We start from the raw sequence: 27,850 nt of genomic DNA, 5'->3' as shown, positions 1-27,850 counted from the left end.
TGCCCTTGTGGTCATCCATTAACAGTGCGCCATGTTTTATTGTCGTGTCCCCGTTTTAGTCAATCTCGTGTTGTCCTGTCTCTGCCATCTACTTTACAGGATATTTTTGCGGATGACGCTCGAGCAGCTGCTCGTGTTCTTCGTTTCATTACTTTGACTGGATTGTCCAAAGACATCTAACTCTTTCACTTATTTTATCTGCCTCTTTGTAAGAACTTTCTGGTGTCCCCCCCCCCCCCTGAATTTTACTAGATTCTATGTGTTCTAACAATTGTGACTGGGCGCTAATGACCTCAGTAGTTGAGCGCCCTTAAACCCCAAACAAAAAAACAAAAAAAAAAACTCTCGTTCGCATTGACGGAATTTTGAACAGTGGACGTTACATTGCAGATGTGGCTCTACCCTTCATTCGATCCCTGAGAAACCCTGCATTTCAGTAGGATAATGGACGACCGCACGTTGTAGATCCTGTACGGGCCTTTCTGGATACAGAAAATGTTGGGCTGCTGCCCTGGTCAACACGTTCTCCAGATCTCTCACCAATTGAAAACGTCTGGTCAATCGTGGCCGAGCAACTGGCTCGTCACAATGCGCCAGTCACTACTCTTGATGACCTGTGGTATCGTGTTGAAGCTGCATGGGCAGCTGTGCCTGTACACGCCATCCAAGCTCTGTTTGACTCAATGCCCAGGCGTATCAAGGCCTTTATTATGGCCAGAGGTGGTTGTTCTGGGTACTGATTTCTCAGGATCTATGCACCCAAATTGCGTGCAAATGTAAACACATGTCAGTTCTGGTATAATATATTTGTCCAATCAATACCCTTTTATCATCTGCATTTCTTCTTGGTGTAGCAATTTTAACGGCCAGTAGTGTATGTCAAAACATCAGAGAAAATGTCCCTAACGACTTCTAGTAGAAGTTTACAATGTTGTTGTGGCACGAGGCGCGTGTAGTCCCTTTCAATTTTAAACCGCTATAAAACGCAGTTCTGTGTTCTAAAAGTTTTAAACGGCGCGTCGCCGTGTCCTTCACCGTGACTGAAACATTGCATCTGACACTGAAGCTGGCTGTTGCTGTTCTGCAGATATCGAGCTTGCTGTACGGCGACGAGCTGGCGACCAAGGAGTCGATGAAGAAGGTGGCGCCGGCGACGGCGTCGGAGTTCGCGGCGGTGTGTGAGATGCTGCACGACGTGCCCGAGCTGGAGCCCGACGACCCGCGAGTCCAGCAGGCGCGGGAGGAGGGCCTCATGGAGCCCTACGAGGTGCGCCTCTCCCAGCTCTGGCTCAGCCTGACCAGGCCCCGCACGAGAAACGTTCTCTTGTTTTTACTGCCTTCTGTCTTTCCACTGATGTCAAGCCGTTTCCGTCATTCATGCGGCGGTAACTGAATGTATTCGTTTCCATACGTTATATGGAAAGGACAGTGTCTTGAAAGGAGGATATAAGATAAACATCAACAAAAGCGAAACGAGGATAATGGAATGTAGTCGAATTAAGTCGGGTGATGCTGAGGGAATTGGATTAGGAAATGAGCCAAAGTAGTAAAGGAGTTTCGCTATTTGGGGAGCAAAATAACTGATGGTGGTCGAAGTAAAGAATGGCAAGGGAAGCGTTTCTCAAGAAGAGAAATTTGTTAACATCGAGTATAGATTTAAGTGTCAGGAAGTCGTTTCTGAAAGTATTTGTATGGAACGTAGCTATGTATGGAAGTGAAACATGGACGATAAATATTTTTGACAAGAAGAGAATAGAAGCTTTCGCAATGTGGTGCTACAGAAGAATGCTGAAGATTAGATCGGTAGATCACATAACTAATGAGGAAGTATTGAATAGGATTGGGGAGAGGAGAAGTTTGTGGCACAACTTGACTAGAAGAAGGGATCGGTTGGTAGGACATGTTCTGAGGTATCGAGGGATCACTAGTTTGGCATTGGAGGGCAGCGTGGAGGGAAAAAATCGTAGAGGGACACCAAGATATGCATACACTAAGCAGATTCAGAAGGATGTAGGTTGCACAAAGTACTGGGACATGAAGAAGCTTGCACAGGATAGAGTAGCATGGAGAGCTGCATCAAACCAGTCTCAGGACTGAAAACAACAACAACAATAATGTTATATCCAGCACCCTTCAATATTCCATACATTTTTAACCTCTGTCACGAGTTTTTTCCGTCCATTGCCTTAGCCCTTCTTCCACTACCCAACCTTTTCTACAGATAATAGTTCCCTTCGGAGCTCTGTACTCCGTTGCCTTACGGCCTGCTTCACAAAACGTTCTCTGTTTTCACATTATTGTGACTCTCTTCATCTTCGTACTGACCAACTCATATCACGTAACAGCTTCAGTTCCTCTTCGTTCTTCAATGATTATTTTTCCACTACCGTTTCATCTTGTCTCTACGCTGCCTTCTTTTTTCCGTGTTGTTTCCCATTTCTTACTTCTTCTGCTCTCTACAATTCACCGTAATTTTGTTATTATATTATTGTTTTTTCGTTGCTTCAATGCCTGTTTGTAACGTCATCATTAGGCACAGAAGATCGTGAGGTTTTATTTGACCTCAGGTAAGTTTAGACATTGACCATGCATATTCACAAATGCATTATGTGCAAAACGTAAGAACGAAAGTACCTTTTGCATTATGTGTCATTGCCAAGTAATATATCTCGAAGAAACTCGAATCATACGTTGAAGGCGCGCCGAGCGGTTTTAGGTGCTTCAGTCCGTAACCGCGCTGCTGCTTCAGTCGCAGGTTCGAATCCTGCCTCGAGCATGGATGTGTGTGATGTCCTTAGGTTGGTTAGGTTTAAGTAGTTCTAAGCCTAGGGGACTGATGACCTCAGATGTTAAGTCCCATAGTGCTTAGAGCCACACGTAGAAGGAACTGCTGCAGTATGGTACACATGATAACTGAAAGAAAATGAAGGACAATAATTGCACTGAATTCACCTCGATTTATTGTGGTCCACTGGACGTCACAAATGGCGGGACGTGATTTTTATTAGTGTGTGTGACCACCATGGGCTGAAGTTCATGCTCTGGAATGTCGTCCCATGCTGCCCACAAACTTATCACCAGCGCGGCTGAAACTGCACATTGTTTGTTAACGCAGGTGGGCGTGCTGCAGTAAATCTACCCAACGCATCCCACACGTGCTAGATATGATTTAAGTCGGAGGAGCGGGTAGACCAGTCAGTACACTCTCGTTTCTTGAGATGCTGCTCCTGCGCTGTTTGATGCGGTCGCGCAGTGACATCCATAAAAATGACGTCAGGGCCGAATGCGCTTCTGAACACATGCACTTGGGGGGAGGAATATATTGTTACAATAACCTTGACCAGCGAGTGTACGTACTGTTCAACACGACCATGTAACATCATGCCTCGTCGCTGCATAACACCACCAAAACGATCATGTTCGACAATGTTGGACGTACCTTCGTAAGTCGAGAGATGGGAACCCATAATGCACCTAGGAACATGTCCCAGGCTATAGTTTCGGTGGTCCAGGTGTTAACCTTAACTTCACTATGACACTGTAGTACTTCGCCATCTTCGTCTTTTCAGACGAACGCCCTATCCTGACTCGATTTTTATGAATGACAATGCGCGATCGCCTAGGACGCCGCAGCTGGATGGACTCTTAAAACGAGAGAGTATTCGGCAAATGGACTGTCTACACACTACCCCGGCGTAAGTCCCATGGAGCAGGTGTGCAATGCATTGGTGATACGTACTACAGCATGTCTACATGAACCAACGACCAACCATCAGTCGTCAACCACGTTGGTGAAGAAAAGGAACGCCCCACCACAAGAAGTCCTTACCAACCTTGTGAACACCATGGGAAGACGTTGTGGAGCATTCATTGCCACCGATGATTGTCATAAACCCTATTAAGAGCCGTGTCCCACATTTTGTATTGTCCACGGGATCGTCGCAAACCGCAGTGTAATTATTCTTTCTCTATAAAAGTGTCATTTCTGTTGGTCTGATTATATACAGAGGGGTCTAAAAAAATGTATCCACTATTTAAAAGTTCGTAACTGGCAAACTAATTGACGGAGTTGTCTCATCTTTGGTAGTGTTTTAGTTTGTAGTTCCGGCAATCGCCACACAAGCGTTGTATTGCATTGTTTTGTTTTGCCACATGACAGTCGCCAGATAGTGTTTTGTTCTTAGTTGCACCTAGTTACTCGAGTAAACATGGCTGGCGCAAGGCTTACATTCGATGAAAGGAAGTCAGTTTTGAAGTGGTATTTTAAGTACGAAAACATTAATGAGGTTCAACGGCAATGGCGAAATGAGTATCAAAGAGAGCCACCGACACGTTTAACGATTCGTCACATTCGAGACAAATTTGATTCCGAAGGTTGTGTTAGATATGTACACAAATAACGATCTGGACAACCTTAACAGTAACAAGTCCAGCTAACTCCCGACGTGTTACAACAATTCACTCGCTCACCACAGAAGTCTGAGAGACAGTGTGCCCGTGAAACTGGAGTGAGTCGCTCAAGTGTTCGGCGAATTATGAAGACAGAAAAGTGGAAGTGCTACATCCCACGTTTGCTACACGCAATGAACGAGGACGACCCAGATGGTAGAATGGAGGATTGCGAATGGTTTGCTAACATGGTGCGCAACGATGAAGAGTTTGCAGAGATGATTGTGTGGTCTAATGAGGCACAGTTCAAACTTAGTGGTACAGTAAATCGCCACGATTGCATATACTGGACCGCCGAAAATCCGAACGTCCATGTAGACAAAGCCGTGAATTTGCCAGGAGTAGATATGTGGTGTGGGTTGTCTTACCGGGGCTTGATTGGGCCATTCTTATTTGACGGCACAGTTACCGGTGAGATGTACCTTCAGAAGCTTCAGACATCCATTTTACCTGCCATCCGAGACTTGTATGGGGACTGTAGAGTTTACTTTCAACAAGATGGTGCCCCAGTCCACTACCAAAATCGTGTTATGGCGTATCTCGACGAAAATCTACTAGGAAGATGGATAGGCCGTAGAAGTGCTGTGGAGTATCCACCATGTTCCCCAAACCTAACTCCTATGGACTTTTACCTGTGGAGAACACTAAAGGACGTCGTTTATCGACAAAAGCCACGTACATTGGATGAACTTCGAGAATCCATCGTACATTCCTGTGCAAATATCCAACTGAACACGTTGCAGTCAATAGTTCGTGCTGAAGTTCGGCGGCATCGTTTGTGTGTGGATGTTAATGGTGACCATTTTGAACACCTACAGTGATATCTTTAAGTTGGACTTTAAGCTACACTTTGCCGGCCGATGTGGCCGAGCGGTTCTAGGCGCTCCAGTCTGGAACCGTGCGACCACTACAGTCGCAGGTTCGAATCCTGCCTCTGGCATGGTTGTGTGTGCTGTCCTTAGGTTAGTTAGGTTTAAGTAGTTCTAAGTTCTAGGGGACTGATGACCTCAGCAGTTAAGTCCCATAGTGCTCAGAGCCATTTGACCCATTTTTAAGGTATATTTTTCAACAAAAATGTGAGAACTCCGTCAATTAGTTTGCAAGTTATGGACTTCCAAACAATGGATACTTTTTTTGGACCCCTCTGTATTTCTTTCAATTACCTTCTGTACTACCCAGCGGAAGTTCCTTCTGCACTGAAGCGCCAAAGAAACTGGTATAGGCATGCGTATTTAAATACAGAGATATGTGAACAGGCTGAATATGGCGCTGCGGTCCCTAACGTCTATATGACATGTGCCTGACCGAGTTGTTAGATCGGTCGCTGCTGTTACAATAGCAGGATATCAAGATTTAAGTGAGTTTGAACTTGGTGTTACAGTCGGTGCACCAGCGATGGGAAACAGTATATCGGAGGTAGCGATGAAGTGGGGAGTTTTCCGTACGACCGTTTCACGAGTGTACCGTGAATATCGGCTAGAAAAAGATCCTGCAAGAGCGGGACCAACGAAGGCTGTACAGAATCGTTCAACGTGGCAGAAGTGCAACCCTTCCGAAAATGGCTGCAGATTTCAATGCTGGGCCATCAACAAGTGTCAGCGTGCGAACCATTCAACGAATCATCATCGATATACGTCCGCAGCTCGTGGTCCATTGGCTAGCGTTGCTGCTTCTGCATCACGGAGTCCCATATTAGATTCCCGGGCGGATTTGGGATTTTCTCCTCGCGGGGACTGGGTGTTTGTGTTGTCCTCACCATTTGATCATCATTCATGAAACTGGCGAGTTGAACTGTGTAAAGCTTGGGATTTTGTACGGGCGCTGATAACCACGCAGTTGAGTGCCCCACAAACCAAACATCATCGATATGGGCTTTCGGAGCCGAAGGTCCACTCGCGAAACCTTCAAGACTGCACGGCATAAAGCTTTCGCCTCGCCTGGACCCGTCTATACCGGCATTGGACTGTTGATGACTGGAAACATGTTGCCTGGTCAGACGAGGCTCGTTCCAAATTGTATAGAGCTGATGGACATGTATGGGTATGGAGACAACCTCATGAATCCATGGACCCTGCATCTCAGAAGGGATTGTTCAAACTGGTGGACGCTCTGTAACGGCCGGGGGCTTATGGAGCTGGAGTGATAAGGAACCCTTGATACATATAGATACAACTCTGACAGGTGACACGTGCATCCTGTCTGATCACGTGCATCCATTCATGTCCATTGCGAATTCCGACGGAATTGGGCAATTCCAACAGGACAATTCGATGCCCCACACGTCCAGAATTGGTACAGAGTGGCTGCACGAATACTCTTCTGAGTTTAAACACTTCCGCTGACCACCAAACTCCTCAAATATGAACATTATTTGCGCATATTTGGGATGCCTTGCCAAGTACTGTTGAGAAGAGATCTCCACCCCCTCGTACTCTTACGGATTTATGGACAGCTCTACAGGATTCATGGTATCAGTTCCCTCCAGCACTTCAACAGATAGTGAAGTCCATGCCACGTCGTGTTGCGGCACTTCTGCGTGCTCGCGGGGGCCCTACACGATATTAGGCAGGTGTACCAGTTTCTTTGGCTCTTCAGTGTATGTATAGGCCAAGTTTCATCGACCTATGTTACTTAATAGTGAAACATCTTGCGAAAGTTACTTTGGCCCTTAAGTTCATAATACCAGTGTAATTGGTGCGCTTGCAACTGTTGCCCTCATTATTTGAAGAAATTCATGTTACCACCATCAGCTGCCTTTGGTGAATAATACTAAATTGGCGATTAGTCTGAGTAATAAGTACCAGTTTCAGGTCACCAACACACACGCAGTTATTGGAACCCGGTCTGAGGTGCAGATATTTCGTCAGAGACCTTCTCACTTCCCCCAGATGTGAACTATAGGACTGATGTTAGGTAAGCTCGAAAAGGTAGCCGACGATGTTATATGTCTAGGAGTCATCGATGCATGCTGACAAAATCTCGCAGCGATTGTGTAGTGCATTTTGTTTTCGAAGGAGAAATTTGCAATGCTTGCTGATACGAGGAAAAGAGTGCACTTGATCTGTCAGTGTGTCACTGTATCATCCACATTTGAGGAGCTGTAGCAGACGTAACAGTGGTCCCATTTGAATCCATGCGAACTTCTCTGACAATGCGACACAACCACTGACACGAAGAGCATCCGCTGCCTTGGGGAAACCTGTGTTGATCTGCGCTCTGTGAGTTACATTTAGCAGGGACTGTCACATTGGACAGTGCTTTTGGCACCCCATACTGAGGTAATGAAATAATAATGCTGCCGCACAGTAAGTTATGAAACTGTCCTGAAATTATTGTGGGCTGAAAGTCACGTAAACGAGGTAACTGCATGTTCGTAGAGAGTGATAAGAGTAGTTCAAGGAAATACACAATTTCCTGAATTATCATGAAATTTAATACAGATTTTAAAGGAAATCTGGTAGTTTAGAACTTCATTATGTGACCGAAAGTACCCACACGCCCCTACGTGATGTAGGATGACCAGTAGATGTCACGAGAGGCGGACCTGCTAATGCCGGGTGGTCATAATTAAACTTCCCCTATTTAACATGTTATAACACGGAAACTGATCACCGTACGAGTAGCAAACTTGGTAGCATTAATGTCAAGAGTATGGGGTACACGATTTCCACACTTCGCAGCGCCACTGTCCAGTTCAAACTATGGCTAGCAGGTGAAGTGATCAATCATCGTGATTCATAGTCACTCACTCACCTGAACAGTCGCAGTGCACTTGCTGACGTGTCACCATGAGCTTGGACAAAAAGAGCAGGGTATTACTGGTGGAGCTTAATTATCAAAACAACAGTAATGCTGCAGCTGCACTTCGAGGATATCGCCGTCCGAAAGGATTAAGGAAGGGTCCTCTTTCTCCACCTGTTGTGCGGAGCATGATGTAGTAGTTCGAATCAACTGTAGAACTGGGCGTCGCTCCGGGAGGTGGCCGACGACCAGTTGCGCGACAGTTGGTTGATGAAGTCGCTGTTGGTATGGCAGACAACTCTGCGTGCAGTTCCCGATGGACAGGCAGTGCGCGTGCAGTGTGACGACATTTGAACATCTCGTGGTCTACTGTACGGAAGGTGCTTCGAACCATTCTCAGATGGTATCCGTACAAGGTCCATATCGTATAGCAGCTTGCACCACCAGGGATGTGTTGACTTCGCTCTCCACTTTCTGGCAAGGACTGAAGTTGACGAGGGCTGGCCCTGGACCATCCTACGGACAGGCGAAGTTCATTTTTCTCTGATGAGTGAGGTGTACACACAGAACAGCCGAGTGTGTGGATCTTCACCTCCAGTCACTGCGCATGAAGTTCCTCTGTAGAGTGAACGTGTCACTCTATGGCATGGTACCTATGGACATGCTTCGTTCTGCTGTGCAAAGTGCAGCTTTCAAGAGTCTTCTGGACGCTGATGGGCGCCATATTGAGCCCATTTTGTACCAGTAATGGTACAGATATGTAATGGTATGATGTACCGTAGCAGCACATTAAAAGTGTTTCAACTGAATTAATTCTGCATTATTTTTCTTCCCCATGTCCTTGACATTGATGCTACCAAATTCGCTACTCGTACGGTATTTAGTTTCCCCGTCTTAACGTGTTAAACAGGGAACGTTTCATTATAATCCCCTGTGTAAAATCAGGTGGGGAGTATTGGGTTATCAGTAGAGAAGAGTAAGAGAAAAATGTTACAGCCAAGAGAGCTCAGTGACTTCGAATGTGGAGTACTCATTGGAAGTCACATGTGCAGCAAATCCGTCACGGATTTTTAAATTCCTCTAACGCTGCCCAAGTCTACTGTTGGTGATTTGACTGGGAAGGGGAAACGCGAACGAACTACCACAATTGAACCAAGACCGCGCAGACCTCGTGTGCGGACGGACAGGGACCGTCAAGCATTGAGAAGAATGGTTATAACAAATAGCACTAAATCAGCGGAAGAAATCACACGTGATTTCCCAAGTGGTACCTGCAGTCCAGCTAACACAGTGACTGTGTGAGGGGTATTAAAAAGAGTAGGGTCTGGCAGCTCCTCTTTTCCCATACATTTCTGTAGTGAATGTGAAGCGACGCTCGAGGTGGTGTAAAGAGCGACGGCACCGAACGGTGGACTACTGGAAACGACGAGTTATTTGAAGTGATGAACCACGCTTTACCCTTTGCCAATCCAATGCAAAAGTTTGGATTTCAAGACTGCCTGGAGAACGCTACATGGTATTGTGTGTAGTGGCAATAGCGAAGAACGGAATACGTGGTATTACAGTATGGAAGTCTTTTTCGTGGTTAGGATGTGGTCCCTTTATTGCGCTTAAGAAAACACTGCATTCAGAAACATAATGAACACATCTTACACCATTGTGTACTGTGTACACTAGAGGAACATTTCGTAGGCGATGACTGTAGCAGCATCACAACATATTCTGTCATACAGCAGCATCTGAGTGTCAATGGTTAATGGAAAACATTTCTGAAATAGACTGACCGCCCAGAGTCCCTATGTGATCCCAGTGGAGCGAATTTGGAATGAGTTAGTGCGTCGACTTCGCTCCAGAGGCCAGCTCTCATCATCATCATCTTCGCTGGTTTCGGCTCTCGAGGAAGAAAGGACTGGCATTTCTCTACAGATATTCAGACATTTTGTTTAAAGTGTCCCCAAGCGGAGTTCAAGCCGTCATAAAGGAGGGGGGTCGACACATCCCAAACTAATGTCCACTCATAATTTGTCCCTGTACCTTTGATCAGATGGTGTATTTCACATATGCTTGAAGAAGGCACTCAAGAGTCTGAAGATGAATTCAGAACAGATGCTTAGGCGTGTTCTCCGTTGTAACTATAACATATTCATGTATTGTAGTCGTTTATCACCAACTGCGACATAGTCGCTTATACAAACAGTGATCCAATACTGTCAAATGTTTTTTATTCCCGTCTTTGATCACAATATCAATTCTTTAGACGATGACCGGTTTCAGTCCGTAATGACCATCCTCAGATGTACAATATAAAAATATATAGACCTAGTGAGCAGTGTGTCTTTCAGCATAATATAGCAATATCGTACAACCAGGGAAATGTACAGATAAAATACGGCAAAACGTACCTTCTTTACACCATGTCCTAAAGTGATAAGGCCATAATGGCATCATCAAAACATATAATCAGCGCAGCATCGTCATATGGATCTAAAATAAGATGTAGAATAGGCCACATCATCCACACAGTGATCTAGGGAGGATGTAGGCAAACAGATTTCTGGTAGCTACTGTACTTCAGTAACCAGTTGCAATAATTACTGTGTGGACGATGTGGCTGTTCCACACCTTATTTTAGATCCATATGACGATGCTGCGCTGATTATACACTCCTGGAAATTGAAATAAGAACACCGTGAATTCATTGTCCCAGGAAGGGGAAACTTTATTGACACATTCCTGGGGTCAGATACATCACATGATCACACTGACAGAACCACAGGCACATAGACACAGGCAACAGAGCATGCACAATGTCGGCACTAGTACAGTGTGTATCCACCTTTCGCAGCAATGCAGGCTGCTATTCTCCCATGGAGACGATCGTAGAGATGCTGGATGTAGTCCTGTGGAACGGCTTGCCATGCCATTTCCACCTGGCGCCTCAGTTGGACCAGCGTTCGTGCTGGACGTGCAGACCGCGTGAGACGACGCTTCATCCAGTCCCAAACATGCTCAATGGGGGACAGATCCGGAAATCTTGCTGCCAGGGTAGTTGACTTACACCTTCTAGAGCACGTTGGGTGGCACGGGATACATGCGGACGTGCATTGTCCTGTTGGAACAGCAAGTTCCCTTGCCGGTCTAGGAATGGTAGAACGATGGGTTCGATGACGGTTTGGATGTACCGTGCACTATTCAGTGTCCCCTCGACGATCACCAGTGGTGTACGGCCAGTGTAGGAGATCGCTCCCCACACCATGATGCCGGGTGTTGGCCCTGTGTGCCTCGGTCGTATGCAGTCCTGATTGTGGCGCTCACCTGCACGGCGCCAAACACGCATACGACCATCATTGGCACCAAGGCAGAAGCGACTCTCATCGCTGAAGACGACACGTCTCCATTCGTCCCTCCATTCACGCCTGTCGCGACACCACTGGAGGCGGGCTGCACGATGTTGGGGCGCGAGCGGAAGACGGCCTAACGGTGTGCGGGACCATAGCCCAGCTTCATGGAGACGGTTGCGAATGGTCCTCGCCGATACCCCAGGAGCAACAGTGTCCCTAATTTGCTGGGAAGTGGCGGTGCGGTCCCCTACGGCACTGCGTAGGATCCTACGGTACGTCCACCCGGCCTCCCGCATGCCCACTATACGCCCTCGCTCAAAGTCCGTCAACTGCATATACGGTTCACGTCCACGCTGTCGCGGCATGCTACCAGTGTTAAAGACTGCGATGGAGCTCCGTATGCCACGGCAAACTGGCTGACACTGACGGCGGCGGTGCACAAATGCTGCGCAGCTAGCGCCATTCGACGGCCAACACCGCGGTTCCTGGTGTGTCCGCTGTGCCGTGCGTGTGATCATTGCTTGTACAGCCTTCTCGCAGTGTCCGGAGCAAGTATGGTGGGTCTGACACACCGGTGTCAATGTGTTCTTTTTTCCATTTCCAGGAGTGTATTTATATGTTTTGACCATGCCTTTATGGCCTTATCACTTTAGGACATGGTGTAAAAAAGGTAAGTTTTACCGTATTTTATCTGTACATTTCCCTGGTTGCATGATAGTATATTGTGATACGTTAAGAGACACTGCTAGGTGGATATATTTGTATATTGCAGATCTGAGGATGATCATTACGGACTGAAACCAGTCATCGCCTAAAGAATTGATATTGTTATTAAACACTGGAATTAAAAACATCTGATTTGTAGTTGTTTATCATTATCGCTGTGTCATACCGTTCCTAATTACGAAAACATCATCTGACAACTTACTAAACCTTTAGTTTCAAATGACCCTGTTTCGCTGATTCGGTGTTATGAATGAAACTGCCGACATCGTCTGCTTTCGCGGGGCAATAATCACTTTAGTTACACAGATTCACCAAGTTTAGAGATGACTTAATGACAATGATTGACGAAAATAACTAGTGACTTAAAAACTGGGCTTGGTTCTGGGAAGTGGAATATGAAAACTGCTACAAACCCTATACAAGGTAATACGTTAGAGTTCTCACGGGGCTTGAATTATTTCATGCGAAAAGTCTGAAAAAGGCAAGCAGCCACCGTGCGTTTTAGAGTGGCCTCCTTCCGATGATGCTTACCCCACGCTATTCGCGGATAACACGTGCGGCGCGCGTAACTCGGTCAGCTGATAATCAATTTCATAGCGCCTGCCATTGAGGCGTTGTCTGCTCTGCTATAAATAGGCGGCTGTTGGCTTACCTGTGTTCGCCTGAGTGGCCCTTCAGACCGCGCTCATCAAGCGGTGACCTGCAGCCGATCACTTTCCATCATCATCTCCTTCAACATCTTCCCAGCTATTCCTGATTGTGCATCACCATTATATCGACGCCATAGTCTCCATTCGCCCCCCCCTCCCCCCGCTCTCTCTCTCTCTCTCTCCCCTCTCCCTCTCTCTCCCCCCTCCTCCCTTTCCCCCTCCCCCTTCCCCTCTCAACCCCCGTGGTGACGTGGAGAACTGTTGTAGTGTTCCTACTATCGTCCTGATTTGTTTAGATTTAGATTTCATAAACAACTTCAGACGAACAAGTTTGTTTGCGTGGCTATCCTCCGCAGCAAGCATATAGATATTTGTTTTATAAATAAGAAACTGTTTTCAGCCACTCGATAACAGCTAGTACACCCCCCCCCCCCCCAGAAAAAAAACGTCGGCTCTATCCCCCCCTCTCTCACCTACACACACACACACACACACACACACACACACACACACACACACACACACACACACACTATAAACATCATAAACAGAAGTTATACTTCGTTAGGTTAGCAACAAAGAAGATGAAACACGTAATGGAGTCGCAATATTTACGCTGTGAAGAGCAGTGTACGACGAAATAGTTGTATCGAGTGACAAAATATCAATAGTCCTCCACAAAGATGTGATTATATGGCAGTGATAAAAGTGGTAGTGCGACTTCCAGACCAGATGTGAGGAAACACAGATCAGCAAATCGTAAGTAATTACTTTTTTCACAAAAAATCGCGAAGTGAACTGTTTGATAATCTATAACTAACAAAACTGTATCGTTATAGATCCCAATGATGATGCCTTAGGACAGAAGGCGAAACGCGTAGGGGATAAATAAAGTAACTAACAGCAGGAAAATGCAGTTTTACTTACAAAACAAAAACTTCAGACGATACTTTGAATGACACGGCCGATTTGTTCCACCGTCGTTTTCTACGTACGCTACTGCCATCCCCACTTTGATGATGTAAATGATAGTAGAACGTTAATCATTTACCTTCCTTTTTTTCCTCTCCCTGTCTTCTTCGCTTTTCTGCAGAGATTCCTGCGACCCTTCATTTTTTGCTATTTGCTTGGCTTCCTGCGAGTAGCAACGGCACGTGAACGCTTCAAGGAAAGTCAAAAGTTTGGCCAAAAAGGTTACAGACAGTTCTGTACAAGGGCTGACAGCATCAAGCGGTAGAGCAGTTTGGACATTTAAATTCAACGACCGGTCATTTCCGTATCACGCTGTACATAGCACCCTTACAAGCAGTTCAGCTAACATTTCGATTACGGCAATCGAATCAGAAGCTCGCTTCATTTTGTTTTTATTTTTTAAGAACTCTGTTACTGCTTATTGTAAGAGTAGTAAAGTTTTCACCTCGTATGAGGGTACTTCTAACAGTAATTGTCTGTAATGTGAATCGAATGGTAACACAGTATGACGGCGTAATGAAAAGTAATATCTCCGAATTTGTTTGTGAAAACTTTTAAAGCTTTTTAAGGAAAACAAACATTATTAACATTCTACCTCTATAGTATGCATACATATTTATTTCTCAAGATAATAACCATGGCTACGAACACATTTGTCCCAACGAGAGACCAGTTTGTTGATACCGTCACTGTAGAATGTTTGACTTCGTTGACAGCGCCACAGCCTCACCTCTGATTGCACCGCTCCACCACTATCAAAGTTAAGTCCTCGAAGGTGTTCTTCAGGTTCTGGAAACAGATGGAAATCGGACTGTACGGAGGATAATCGACGACAGGGAACCGAAGGCGTCGTATCGTTGCAGATACCGCAGTCCTTGTGTGTGGTCTCGCATTGTCATGCTGAAGGAGACGGTGCTCTATACGTGGACGAACTCTTCGATTTCGAAACTCGATTATTGCACGTGTTTCTCACGCACAGACATAGTTCCATTACACACTGCCCTTTTACACGCTACAATTCAGAGCCCTGTAGCGGCAGAGGTCTGCAGATATGAAGACACGAAGAATGAAGATGCAGAATATGTATAACACTTGTTCTATTTAAAAAGCTTTAAGAGTTAAGAGTGAATTAGATTAGGAAATGAGACACTTAAAGTAGTTGATGAGTTTTGCTATTTGGGAAGGAAAATAACTGATGATGGTCAAAGTAGAGATGATATAAAATGTAGACTGTCAATGGCAAGGAAAGCGTTTCTGAAGAAGAAAAGTTTAACATCGAGTGTAGATTTTAATGTCGGGAAGTCAGTTCTGAAAGTATTTATATGGAGTGTAGCCATGTATGGAAGTGAAACATGGACGATAAATAGTTTAGACAAGAAGAGAATAAGGCGCTACAGTCTGGAACCGCGCGACCGCTGCGGTCCCAGGTTCGAATCCTGCCTTGAGCATGGATGTCTGTGATGTCCTTAGTTTAGTTAGGTTTAAGTAGTTCTAAGTCTAGGGGACTGATGACCTCAGATGTTAGGTCCCATAGCGCTCAGAGCCATTTGAAGAAGAGAATAGAAACTTCCGAAATGTGGTGTTACAGAAAAATGCTGAAGGTTAAATGGGTAGACCACATAACTAATGAGGAAGTATTGAACAGAAATGGGGAGAAGAGAAACTTGTGGCACAACTTAACTAGAAGAAGGGATCGGTTGGTAGGACATGATCTGAGGCATCAAGGGATCACCAATTTAGTATTGGAGGGCAGCGTGGAGAGTAAAAATCGTAGGGGGAGACAAAGAGATGAATACACTAAGCAGATTCAGAAGGATGTAGCTTGCAGTAGGTACTGGGAGATGATGAAGCTTGCACAGGATACAGTAGCATGGAGAGCTGCATCAAACCAGTGTCTGGACAACAACAACAACAACAACAACAAGAGTTTGCTGACAGAATGATACGTATGTGTTATGATAATATGTAACATGTATTCTCGTAATAGGAAAATTATAGGACCATTTTTGCACGTAAACGATAGTCGACAAGTCGCAAATCTCTTCATGTTTATCTTCATCTGTAATATCTAGCAAACGTCATGCTGAAAACTTCTGAATTCTAGGGCCATAAGTATTTCAGTGTAGTATGGAGTGACACGCTTAAATGGATATTTGGGCAGTAGTACCCAACAAGGACCTTGACAGTACTTCTGGAGTAACGATATATGCTTCTTCTTTCACTAGTCTTTATGTAAAACTCAGTGCGTCTATTAGAGATTCTTCCAGTTATTGTAACAAGTAATTAAGTGCAAAGGTTGTTTTGACATTATTTCCCGTAATTATTTTTGTACAAGATGTTCAAACCTACCTTACAGACACTTCTTCTCGTAAGGTTTCAGGCAAACCGAAAAGGGTTAAGAGATCGGAGAACTTACGTTGTCTGGTATATACTGGAAATTGAACGATTTCAACAGTAGAGTTTCGAATGGGAACATGGCAAAACTTAGTACCTTTTGAAAAATTCAAAACTACCATTTTTGTCTAAAAAGTTATTTTTGCATTTTGTGCTATTTTGGTTGTCACAAAATCTCTTCCTAGCGCTGACTGTTTCAGCAACGTTGAAGGAAAGAAAAAGCAATTTTGCATGATAACTTACGTGCTTTTTAACGTCGCAATGATGGAAGAACTTCGTGACTCGCATTTAACTTCAAAAAACCTTTATTTGCTATTTCTAAACATAACAGATTATTAGAAAATCATTGTTTTGCTGTGTGGTGACAGGCATTAAGAACGCTTTGCACTTTGCTCGTAGCTTTGGCACGCCTGTCTTTGTGCGGTTTGAATTCTCTGAACAATCTGTGCATCTGTGAGCATACAGCAGTACAGCATGCTCCATTAGTTCTGTCATCGTGCATTGTAGGTCACTGTTGATACACAATGTCCTTGATGTGTCCCACAAGATATATAATCAAGGGACTCAAACGTGGTGACAATGGTGGGAAAGTTACTGGCCCGTCTCTACCAATCCATTCACCAGGAAAAATCTGCTAACAAGTAATCTTATGCGGGAGAAATTCGAATACCGCTTTGTTTATCAAAATTTATAACGGCTGATAATTTCATCATAGTTGAGTCCACACCTGGTATTCATGGTCTTACTTACGTAATCAATGTCGGTTATCTTCTGACCTATATGATCACTGTGCATATCTGCCGTGACATTATATTTGAAAGTTGCTTCGTCAGTCCACAATATGGCTGTTACGAGGTCAATTTGTTGATTAAGAAACCATGAATAAAATGTAATTATTGTCTGAAAGTAACCCTTGTTTAATGTCTGATAAAGAATAATATGAGACGAGTGAAAACAACTGTCCTATAGCATTTTCCAGACGGTACTTCCCGTGCGAATCGCACATATACTTTCAGGTCGAAATTTAATAAAGCAAGAATGTCTGCACTTGTTTGTTAGTTTTATATTCCATGAATCATTTGTTCGATATTAATCGTAGTGATGTGGTACGAGTCTTTTTATATTCATATTACATATTCATTTGTACTTATGGGGACGTTCTGACCATTTACAAAGTGAGTGAGTGTGTGTGTGTGTGTGTGTGTGATTGTTGCTCGCCTAGTGGTGAAGAGGTGATGGCGATTTCATGATCACCAGTCTTTGCACAAATGTCTTGTATTAAATTCCAAACCTCTCCGTAGTGTCCTAAGGGCAGCTGACAGTGTTGATGGTCATCCATTCATCGAATGGGGAAGTTAAGCTTGGCGGCTCCCATGATGCTATTCGAGAGGAGTAGGTTAAATACTGTTGGCATCGGGTTTCATTTTCTCCCTTTTATCGTCGTCGTCGTCGTCAACATCATACAACACAAACATAACACTGCACTACACACGAATCCATTACACTCGGCTGTACTCCACAAATACACATACGACAGAACTCTTTAAAAATCCACAAGGACGCAAATTTCTTTTGGAATGAGAGGCTATGTCCACGTCCAGAGTTAAATTTTTGCGTACTATGCGTTTACTGCATATGGAGGACAATAGTCGTGTGATTCATCTGGAAGAAACTTGAGTTTGGCAAAATCATTCGAAAAAAATATATATTAGAAAGCCCCGGGATAAATGGTGGCACGAGAATATCTGCAGAATTTTTTTTATAGAGAATATCTGTGTTTTGGATGTTGGGTGTAGTGACGAAGCGTTTTTAAGAGCTGCTAACATAATCCGTTAGGATGGTAGGAAATGTTCTCATCGAAATCCTGGCGGTACCATGCAAGTTTTCATTCGGTGCCGCGCATGGAGTAAATTTCGTTCATAGATGCCACGACACAGTAACGATGCCACAGATGTTACCAAATTTAATTTCATATCTTTCGTAACAGTTTTCTCGCTGGCTGTTTCTACGAGGTCCGACAGTAAGCAAATTCATCAGCGACGACGTTTTTCGTTGCGCAGATGAAACGATTACAGCCGGCCGGTGTGGCCGAGCGGTTCTAGGCGCTTTAGTCTACGGTCGCAGGTTCGAATCCTGCCTCGGGCATGGATGTGTGTTCTGTCCTTAAGTTTGTAGTTCTAAGTCTAGGGGACTGATGACCTCAGATGTTACGTCCCATAGTGCTTAGAGCCGTTTGAACCATTTTTTGAAACAATTACGCACTTCTTACGGTATTTTATTTATTTTTTGTGCGAAGTAAGTCTGTTTTCATGATGAAATGTGTATCACATGCGTCTAGAAAATTAAAGTATCTTCGTACGTTTTTTCGCTCCAAATGTGTTAGTGTTCCTGGCTGTTTCAACAGCTGAAGTAAAACAATACACTGACGGAAAAAAATCGCAACGCCAAAAAATAATTAACGTAAAGTAATGAAAATTGCGGAATACATTTATTCAAGTGACATCGTTTAGTGATTAACATTGCAAGATAAGTTAGTGTAAGCGCGAGGTAAGCCACTGCAAATGTGAAATGCTGGTACGTTAATAACCGATGTAACGGCCAGAATGTTGAATGCTAGCATGCAAACGTACATGCGTTGTGATATATAGGTGCCAAATGTCAGTCTGTGGGATGAAGTTTAACGCCTGTTGCACTTGGTCGGTGAATAGAGGGACGGTTAAGGCTGTGAATGTGCCGTACATGCTCAACGGGAGACAGATATGATGATCGAGCAGCCCAAGGCAACGTGTCGACACTCTGTGAAGCATGTTGGGTTACAACAGCGGTATATGGGAGAGCGTTATCCTGTTGGAAAACACCTCCTGGAATTGTGATCATGAATGGCAGTACAACAGGATGAATCGCCAGATTATGGTACAAATTTGCGGTCAGGTCTTTGGGATAGCCACGAGTGTACTCCTGCTATCATACGAAATCGCACCCCAGACCATAACTCCAGGTGTGTGTCCATCGTGTCTAACACTCAGAGAGGTTGATTGCAGGCCCTCATCCGGCCTCCTTCCTTCTAACAAACACACGGTCGTCAGTGGCACTGAGGCAGAACCAGCTTTCATCAGGAAACAAAGTTCCACCCAGCTCTCGCTTGACACTACAGAAGTCGCAAATGGCGGTGGTTTGGGGCGCTATAGGGCGTTTGGCTCGGATCTGAGCTTTCTGTAACCGATTTGTACCAGGTAGTTGTCATTGTGATGTCAACAGCTGCTCAGATTGCTGATGCAGATGCAGTACGATGCCTCAGAGCCATACGTCGAAAACGATGGTCTTCCCTTTCGTTAGTGCCACGTGGCCGTCCGGAGCCTGGTCGTCTTGCGACCGTATGTGCTCGTGACCAGCGCGCCAGCAGTCATGTACAGTGACTACATTCTTGCCAAGTTTTCTGTACTATTACAGCCTTATTATATGACCTCGTTCAAACTGAGGAGTTGATAATGGCGTCTTTGTCGCCTTAAAGGCATCCTTGACCAACATCAGTTCACCACGTCCAATCTCAGAAGTGACCAACGCACACGACCGTTACAGCGGTTACTTGTTTTTCATCCTCAGTGGCACTGATAGCATGCCTATTATTCGACTGATCCTAAATTTGAGTAGACATCATCTTTCAGATGTAGAAACACGCCTACCAACTTTCGTATATGTCGTACAACTCCTTCTTGATGTTCCGATTTTTTTCCCGTCAGTGTATTTTCCTGAAACGTCAGTTTTTATTTTTTTCGTAACAGTAGGTAGTAAGTTTCTTTTGGAAAGTACTGCATCTTGTTTCAGACTGAAACTAAAGGTGTAGAAAATTTTTGCGGAATTGTTACTAACAATATGCAAGACCGTGTGATGACCTGGATCTTCCTATTTTCGTCACGTATAGCACCGCTATAGCAGTTATTCGCGAAATTCAGATCCACAGATCCAGTTGAATTCCCAGCTATTCATTGGTTAGTTGCATCGCTGGAAAAGCCCGAAAACACAGTACTGGAATTACGCTGTTCAGATTTATCGCTGACACACGTATTGAGGATATATACGTGAAACACTGTTGTCCTGTCTGCAGGGCACGTACGACGACTACCTGGAGATGTTCGTGCAGTTCGGCTACGTGTTCCTGTTCTCGTCGGCGTACCCTATCGCCGCCTTCTGGGCCGTCTTCAACAACGTCATCGAGATCCGCGCCGACGCCTTCAAGCTGTGTCGCGTCTACCAGAGGCCGATGGCCCGCAGAGTCAAGGACATCGGCGCCTGGCAGGTACAGCAGACACTCCCGCACAGCGCGTCATCCACACGGATGGCTCCAGAATGCAGAATCAGTGGAAGAGATTTTCAAACAAGTTGTGGGTAGTTGGGAAGTATGAGGAGACGTTCAGGTAACTACTGTCCTAGTGAACATTTTAGTGAGAGAAAACTGAGGAACGAAGTGTGGGGTGTTAGAAAATCAGACGAAAGGAAAGCTTAGAATTTTAACGTCCAGTAGACAGTGATACACGGTGTTCAAAAAAGTCTCTCCGCAGTGCCCTATGACTTAGTCGCGCGTGCCGTATGCCGCAGTGAATATAACGAAATGAAACTCAGTGAAATAAAAGTTATTAATTTATTGAATATTCATTTTTACTTACAAATTTTCACATTAAATGTAGAAAGTCCCTCCCCCCCCCCCCCCCCTGTTGTTGAATACGCAATTCAATTCGTTTCCAAACACAAGCTGTAACATTTCTTCTGTAACAGAAGCAGTGAAAGTGGATCTTGCACTTCCCAATTCATCGATGGATTTTGGAGGTTTTTTTACAGACAGTTGCTTTTGCTGCTCCCCAGAAGAAAACGTCAGGTGGTGTTAGGTCAGGCGATCGTGAGGCCAAAGCCCTTGTGAAATTAAGCGATCACCTAAAACATCAGCAAGCAGTGACATTGAAACGCGAGCTGTTTGCGCGGTTACACCATCTTGTTGAAAATAACCGTTCAGTATTTCACTTTACACAAGTTCTCCTATGAATGGGTACAGAATATCATTACAGTATCGTTATGCGTTTATTCTTTCGTTGGAAAATATGGGACCCACAATCCGACGTCTAGAAATTGCAATCCAAACTCCTATTTTCACAGAATGAAGTGGTTCCTCATGAATAGACGATGGATTTGCAGTACTCCACATACGAGCATTTTGCGAGTTCATGTACCTAGATAAATGAAACCACGCCTCATCAGCGAGAAACGTTTCATTAAGAATACCCCCTCCATTTTGTTGAACGAAATTTTCGAAACATTGACAATAATGAATTCTCTTGCCATGACCAGTATTTTTCAGTTCTTGCACGACTGTCACTTTATATGGGAAAAGTCCTAATTTTTTCCTTACAGCTGTGTGGGCCGTTCCGACACTAACATCGATTTCCTGGGCGTGTTTTCTTACTGACTTGTTCGGACTCGTGGACATTTTATTAGAAATATCGAGTAGTTTATTCTCAGACAAAACGCTAGTACGACCACTTCTCGGTGCATCTGTCACTGAACCCGTACTTCGAAATTTGTTAATCCAATCTCGCACAGTATCACGATGTGGGAGTGTTGTCTCCGGAAAAACTGAATTAAATGTCTGACTCACTGAAACTGTATTTACCGCCAGCTTTGAACATTTGTTCGACTAGAAACACGCGTTCTTCAATGGTTAGCATTTTAACAGTGACAGAAACGAAACAAACTAACAAAGGAACTAAAACGTTCACGTCAACACGTGACGACATACACCGCTACTACTGACGCTGGCTGAGATAAACGGAACAATGGAATGTTGGGAGAGCCCACTTGAAGGGAAGTAACCCAGGCAGGCGAACAACCATACGGCACGCGCGGCTACCAGTCATACGGCACTGCGGAGAGACTTTTTGAAGACCGTACTTAGAAACGGTGCACAGTTGGGAGAAGGATAGAGAAAGCTATCGGATGAAGCATTTAAGAAAAATTCATTACATTCGCTTGAAGTAACTTAAGGAAACTACTGAAAGCTAGAGCAGAGTAACCGGGTAGAGCACGGTAGCCGCGCTTCTTCAGTGTATTACTTCAGGTTTATTTATTACTGCACCTTTATTGATGTCTTGTTCGGTTATTGGATTTTAAGGCTCTGCGACCGGTTGCCATTCGTCTTACGAGAAACAAACAACGCGCTTCGTGCATTACCTAGCTTGCTGTAATATGCCGTAGCCGGGCACTGACACAATGAAACGTCCGTGCAGCGCCGCGTTCAACATATGAGCTTCAGTTAGGTATTATTCTTTTACTTCAGACGTAAATGTGCCGAAGTTGTTATTATTATTACTTACTTACTTACTTATCGCGAATGGACCCAGAAGGATCACGCAAAGCTTTCTGACGTCGTTTCTTCCATACTTCTTTCATCCGTTCTCCATGTTTTCTTTTTCTTTCTTCTGTCCATTTTGTTCCTGGTCTCTTTAGTGCTTCCTTCTCCGACAATACAATCCACTTTTCCACCTTATTTCTAAAAGTTTTTCTGTCTTTGACATCTTTAAGTTCAATATTTGCTTTTTGTAAATCTAATTTTACTTGGCTAATCCATGGTGTTGTTGATTTGACTTTTTCTATGTAAGTGAGAATTCTGTTGGTGAGTCGTGTGGGGGGAAGTCTAGTGACATGTCCATAAAATTTTAATCTTCGCCTTCTTATGTCTGCTGCCAGGTTTGATATAGTTTCTGTGGTTCTTATTATTATTATTATTATTATTATTATTATTATTATTATTATTACAAAAATAAACTCAGCATATGAGATGACTGTCTTGGATTTCGCATTTTATCGCTTGTCGCACACTTCCCAAGTGTCTAGGACTGTATGATGTCTCAGCAATTACTTTGTGCCGATCACAGTAAAGTAGCAGTTTTGTGACACCCAGATGGATATTTTATCAATGACAACGGCTTTTAAAGTACCCATTAATATCTTTTGACACTTTTCCCAGTGTACCGACAACCACTGGGACCACTTCCAGTGGCTTCCGCTAGAGCCACCGTAGTTAGATTTTAAAGTCTAGGTACCTGGTGAATTTTTCCTGTTGTTTCTCGTCGATTCTACAGTCACCTAGAACGGTAATGTCACTGTTGCACACTTCACTCGTCTCCGCAACCGTCGTTTCTTCTGTACCGTGTTTCAACATTAGATCTGTCTGAAATCCAAAGTCCCCCAGTAGTTTGTCATGCTAGTTTCCGACGGCTTTTTCTGGTTTGTGGTCCCACCAGTTATTTGCCACCGGACGATGCTAATTGTGGAGCATGTTCCAGAAGATCGTTTTTGCCACAGCACTGAGCTTGTGGTTGTAAACAGACAGAGCGATCGCTTCGCAACAGCTCAAATGTGATCGACAGTCTCCTCGTCTTCTTCGCAGAGTACCCACTACGGGTCTTCTGCTGATTTCTCGATTCTGACATAGAAGACGTTAATCCTGATTGCTTAAACCCTTTGCAGCTAAGATGACTCCTTCCGTTTATTTCTTTAGGGTTCCGTTGGTCAGCAAAGAGCCGGCTGCTGCGGCCGAGTGGTTCTAGGCGCTTCAGTTCGGAATCGCGCTGCTGCTACGGTCGGAGGTTCGAATCCTGCCTCGGGCATGGATGTGTGTGATGTCCTTAGGTTAGTTAGGTTTAAGTAGTTCTAAGTTCTAGGGGACTGATGACCTCAGATGTTAAGTCACATAGCGCTCAGAGCCATTTGAACCATTTTTGTCAGCAAAGAACTGGTCTTCTTTTTACCTAAGTAGCCTTTGATATCATCCATAACAGCCCATGCACCTCTTTACTATGCGAGCTGTCAGTCCGTCAATAGCGTGCAACTTTCCAGTTTTTATTCTTGATGTATTATGAGAAGCTCTCCGTTGTTGATTTCCATCATAGCCGATTCTTAGCAGTCTTTCCCATAGTCTGCCGATGCATGTTTCTCTTCTTCCACTGCCTCAACTGTAAGAGTACTCTATCTGTTGGATTTCTGGACGAATACAGCCTTATTGACGTCACTGCCTAGTTGAAATGGATGGTGAATTGTCGCGAGTTTTCTTATTTTGCCGTCCCGATTGTCCAGCTCTATATATATGGAGATGACACAGATATTGACTACCTTGACAGTACTACCGCCATTCAATTTGATTTCCCAAATTATTATTATTATTATTATTATTATTATTATAAGGGGGCGATAAAAAAGTTTCCGTTTCATGGCGTTCCTGCAGCGTATATGCATCTCAGAAGCCGGTCATAAATACCGATATGTAGTCCAGGGTTTAATGTGGCATTCGTGTCTTTCCCACGTGCGTGTGATAAATGGCGAAACATGATCTCTTGTGACATTATTACCAAACGTGTCCAAATAGGCTCCACATGGTGCTGTTCTTTTCTTGGCTGCCAAAGGGCAAACACTGGTAGACGTCCATAGGAGAATGAAGAATGTGTACGGTCAGCATGTCCGTCGAAAATTAATGTTGTGGAATGGTACGCCAACTTCTGGGATGGTCGCGGTTCGTCACAAGCTGCCACTCGATCTGGGAGGCCAACCGCATTCGTTACGGGCAGTGACAAGCAGCCAGTTGATGATGCGATTAGGGAGGACCGGCGCATAACAATACATGAGCTAGCAAAGTATCTCAACATCAGATTCGGTAGCCTGCAGCACATTATCTGACAAGAGTTCGTCTGCCCTAAGGTCGCAGCCAGTGTATAATCCTGAGCCCTGAATGCCGAGCAAAAAGCAAATCAGACAGCTATTTTCCTGAAGCATCTGATAAGTTTGTGCTGAAGGCAAAACGTTTCTTAAGCACATTGTTGCAGGCGACAAAAGCTATTGTCACCACTGGGAACCGGATTTGGAAACGTCGACGATGCAGTGGTGTCATCCATCGTCTCCGCTGCCCTACAAGTTAAGGAGCCAGCCATCTGCTGGAAAGGTGATGGTCACCCTGTTCTTTGATTACCGGAGCCCATTGCTTATTGATTTCAAGCACCACAGGGGAACTGCACTGAGCAACGCTGAAGGAGTTATGGCGTGCAGTGAAGGCGAAGCATCGAGGAAAACAGCGCAAAGTTCCGTGCTGCTGCTTCACAGCACAAGTCCCCAGATCGCAAATATTGTAACGCAGAGGTTACGCCAACTCAATTTGGAGACACTAGAGCACCCGCGCTGTAGTTCTGATCCCTCTCCATGCGATTATCAGTCTTTCGGTCGCTTTAAAAACGCCTTGAGTGGTCGACGATTTCTGTTGGGCGGGGATGTGCAACAGGATTCTTAAATTTCTAGATCCAAAAAGATCTACAGGAAGGTGCTGATTGCTGCAAAAAGTCATTTAATAACAAAATAATATACAATGCAGAGAATAAAAGCGAAGGAGTCCGGGATGTTATAAAAAAGGAAACGGGGAGAGGCAAACAAACACAGAATAATATACTGCTAAGGGAGGGGGATAAAGTAATAAATGATCCACAAGACTTAGCAGTCTACTTAAACGATCATTTTCAAATATTGCAGAGAAATTACAGCGGAAATTCCCAAAACAAATATAACACCTGTAAATAATGTTGCACTAAATGCAATAATGTTATTTCCAACCACAGAGAATGAAGTCAATAAAACTGCTCAGAAACTAAAAAATGAAAAGTCAGTAGTCTTAGATGAAGTACCAGTGTGTTACTGAAACAATGCATACATATTATACCAGGCCCCTTAACAAATATAATAAATGAATCCTTCACATCAGGGACATTTCCAGAGCAGTTAAAACAGGCAAGAGTTGTACCTTTGCTTAAGAAAGGTAATGCAGAAGACGTAGAAAATTATCAGCCCATTTCCCTTCTGTCACCATTCTCAAAAATAATAGAAGCAATTATGAAAGACAGGTTAGTGAATTACCCGAATAAATACAATCTTTTAAGTGAATCACAGTTTGGTTTCCGAAGTGGCAAAAATATGGAGTCAGCCATAGTAGAATTTACAAAAGTTTTACTTGACGCTCTGACAAAAATGAGTGTGTCACAGGCATATTATTGGATCTTTCTAAGGCCTTTGATACAGTCGACCACAAGATTCTGTTAAATAAATTAGGAGCATTAGGAATAAGAGGGGTAGCTAATGACTGGTTTCGATCATACCTAGCAGATAGGGTACCAAGAGCAGACATAATAGACAGTTCATACACATCTAAACATTCAGTAAAACACTTATCAGAACCAAAATACATTAATTTTGGGGTTCCACGAGGTAGCATATTAGGACAAATACTATTACTGATATACAACAATGATTTTCCCAGTAGTGTTACTCATGGTGACAAAATTCTCTTCGCTATTGACATCAATATTATAGTCACTGAGAAAACAAGAGAACTCCTTACAGAGAGAGCAAACGAAACTCTCAAGGAAGTTTACGATTCGGCAACAAGGAATAAAGTGACATTGAACATAAAGAAAACTAATGCCATGAATTTCCGTTTGAAGAGGGAAAATGACAATGTTAAAGTAAATGTAGATGACACCTCTATAGACTGTGTAACAAATGCAAAATTTCTAGGAATGAATATTGATTCCCAGCCGAAGTGGTGTGAACACACAAAGGTACTTGCAAACAAAATGTCATCAGCATGTTATGCCTTTAGAGTCCTATCATCAGAGTGTAACATGCAGTGTCTTTTAGTTACGTACTATTCATATGTACACTCAGACATAACATTCTTTTTTGGGGAACACGTGCACAAAATATGAACACAATTTTCAAACTCCAGAAAAGAGCAATAAGAATAATAACCAAAAATTGTAGTCGAGCTCATTGTAAAGATCTGTTCAGAAAACTGGGGATTCTAACTGCTCCATGTGAATACATTTACCATTCATTTGTACACATCAAAAATAGCATTGGTAATTACTGCACAAACAGCTCTGTCCATAACCATGGAACAAAAGCTAGACTCAACTTAAGTTTACCGAGAAAAAATAAACATAAAACTCAAAACAGTGTTCCTACCAAGAAACAAAACTATACAATAAATTACCAAAAGAGATTAAAGAAATTGAAAAATACACTAATTTAAAAAGGCAGCTCGAAAGTACCTGTTATGGAATACATTTTATACATTGAAGGATTACTTAGACAAAACAGAGTAGGGGTTTGGTTAAAAAAGTTATACAAATGTTAATAATGATTATAAAACATCCAATATTCCACATAACACCTTCACAGTTTCTTTTCTTCTTTTTTCCTTTTCTAGAAAAAACTTACCCCCAAGCACAATACTAACACCTCTTCCTTTTTCTGAGCTCAACATCTCACTCATTATAGAGAGATGCTGACTCAGTTTTTCAGGATAGCAAATGGAAAGTTGCAGTACAGAAAATGGTCCAGAGATCACAAGTGTGTGTGTTTTTGTGTGTGTGTGTTTTTGTGTGTGTTTGTGTTTGTGTGTGTGTGTGTTTTTGTGTGTGTGTGTGTGTTTTTGTGTGTGTGTGTGTTTTTGTGTGTGTGTGTGTGTGTTTTTGTGTGTGTGTGTGTGTG

At 43.8% G+C, this 27,850-nt stretch overlaps 1 protein-coding gene across 1 annotated transcript in view; it reads left to right on the top strand.

The window, feature by feature from the left end:
- LOC126162863 (anoctamin-10) overlaps window positions 1–27,850 on the top strand; it is a 338,775-nt gene that overhangs the window by 263,185 nt on the left and 47,740 nt on the right. Inside the window, exons 12-13 of the mRNA XM_049919640.1 lie at window positions 1,088–1,267; window positions 20,379–20,570. Coding sequence (XP_049775597.1) covers window positions 1,088–1,267; window positions 20,379–20,570 — 372 coding nt within the window. The remainder of the gene's footprint in view (window positions 1–1,087; window positions 1,268–20,378; window positions 20,571–27,850) is intronic.

The sequence above is a fragment of the Schistocerca cancellata genome, chromosome 2 (genome assembly GCF_023864275.1).
Source record: "Schistocerca cancellata isolate TAMUIC-IGC-003103 chromosome 2, iqSchCanc2.1, whole genome shotgun sequence".
In the NCBI taxonomy this organism is placed as follows: Eukaryota; Metazoa; Arthropoda; class Insecta; order Orthoptera; family Acrididae; genus Schistocerca; species Schistocerca cancellata.
Note: the sequence above shows the minus strand (reverse complement) of the source record. Positions and strands in the feature narration are given on the sequence as shown.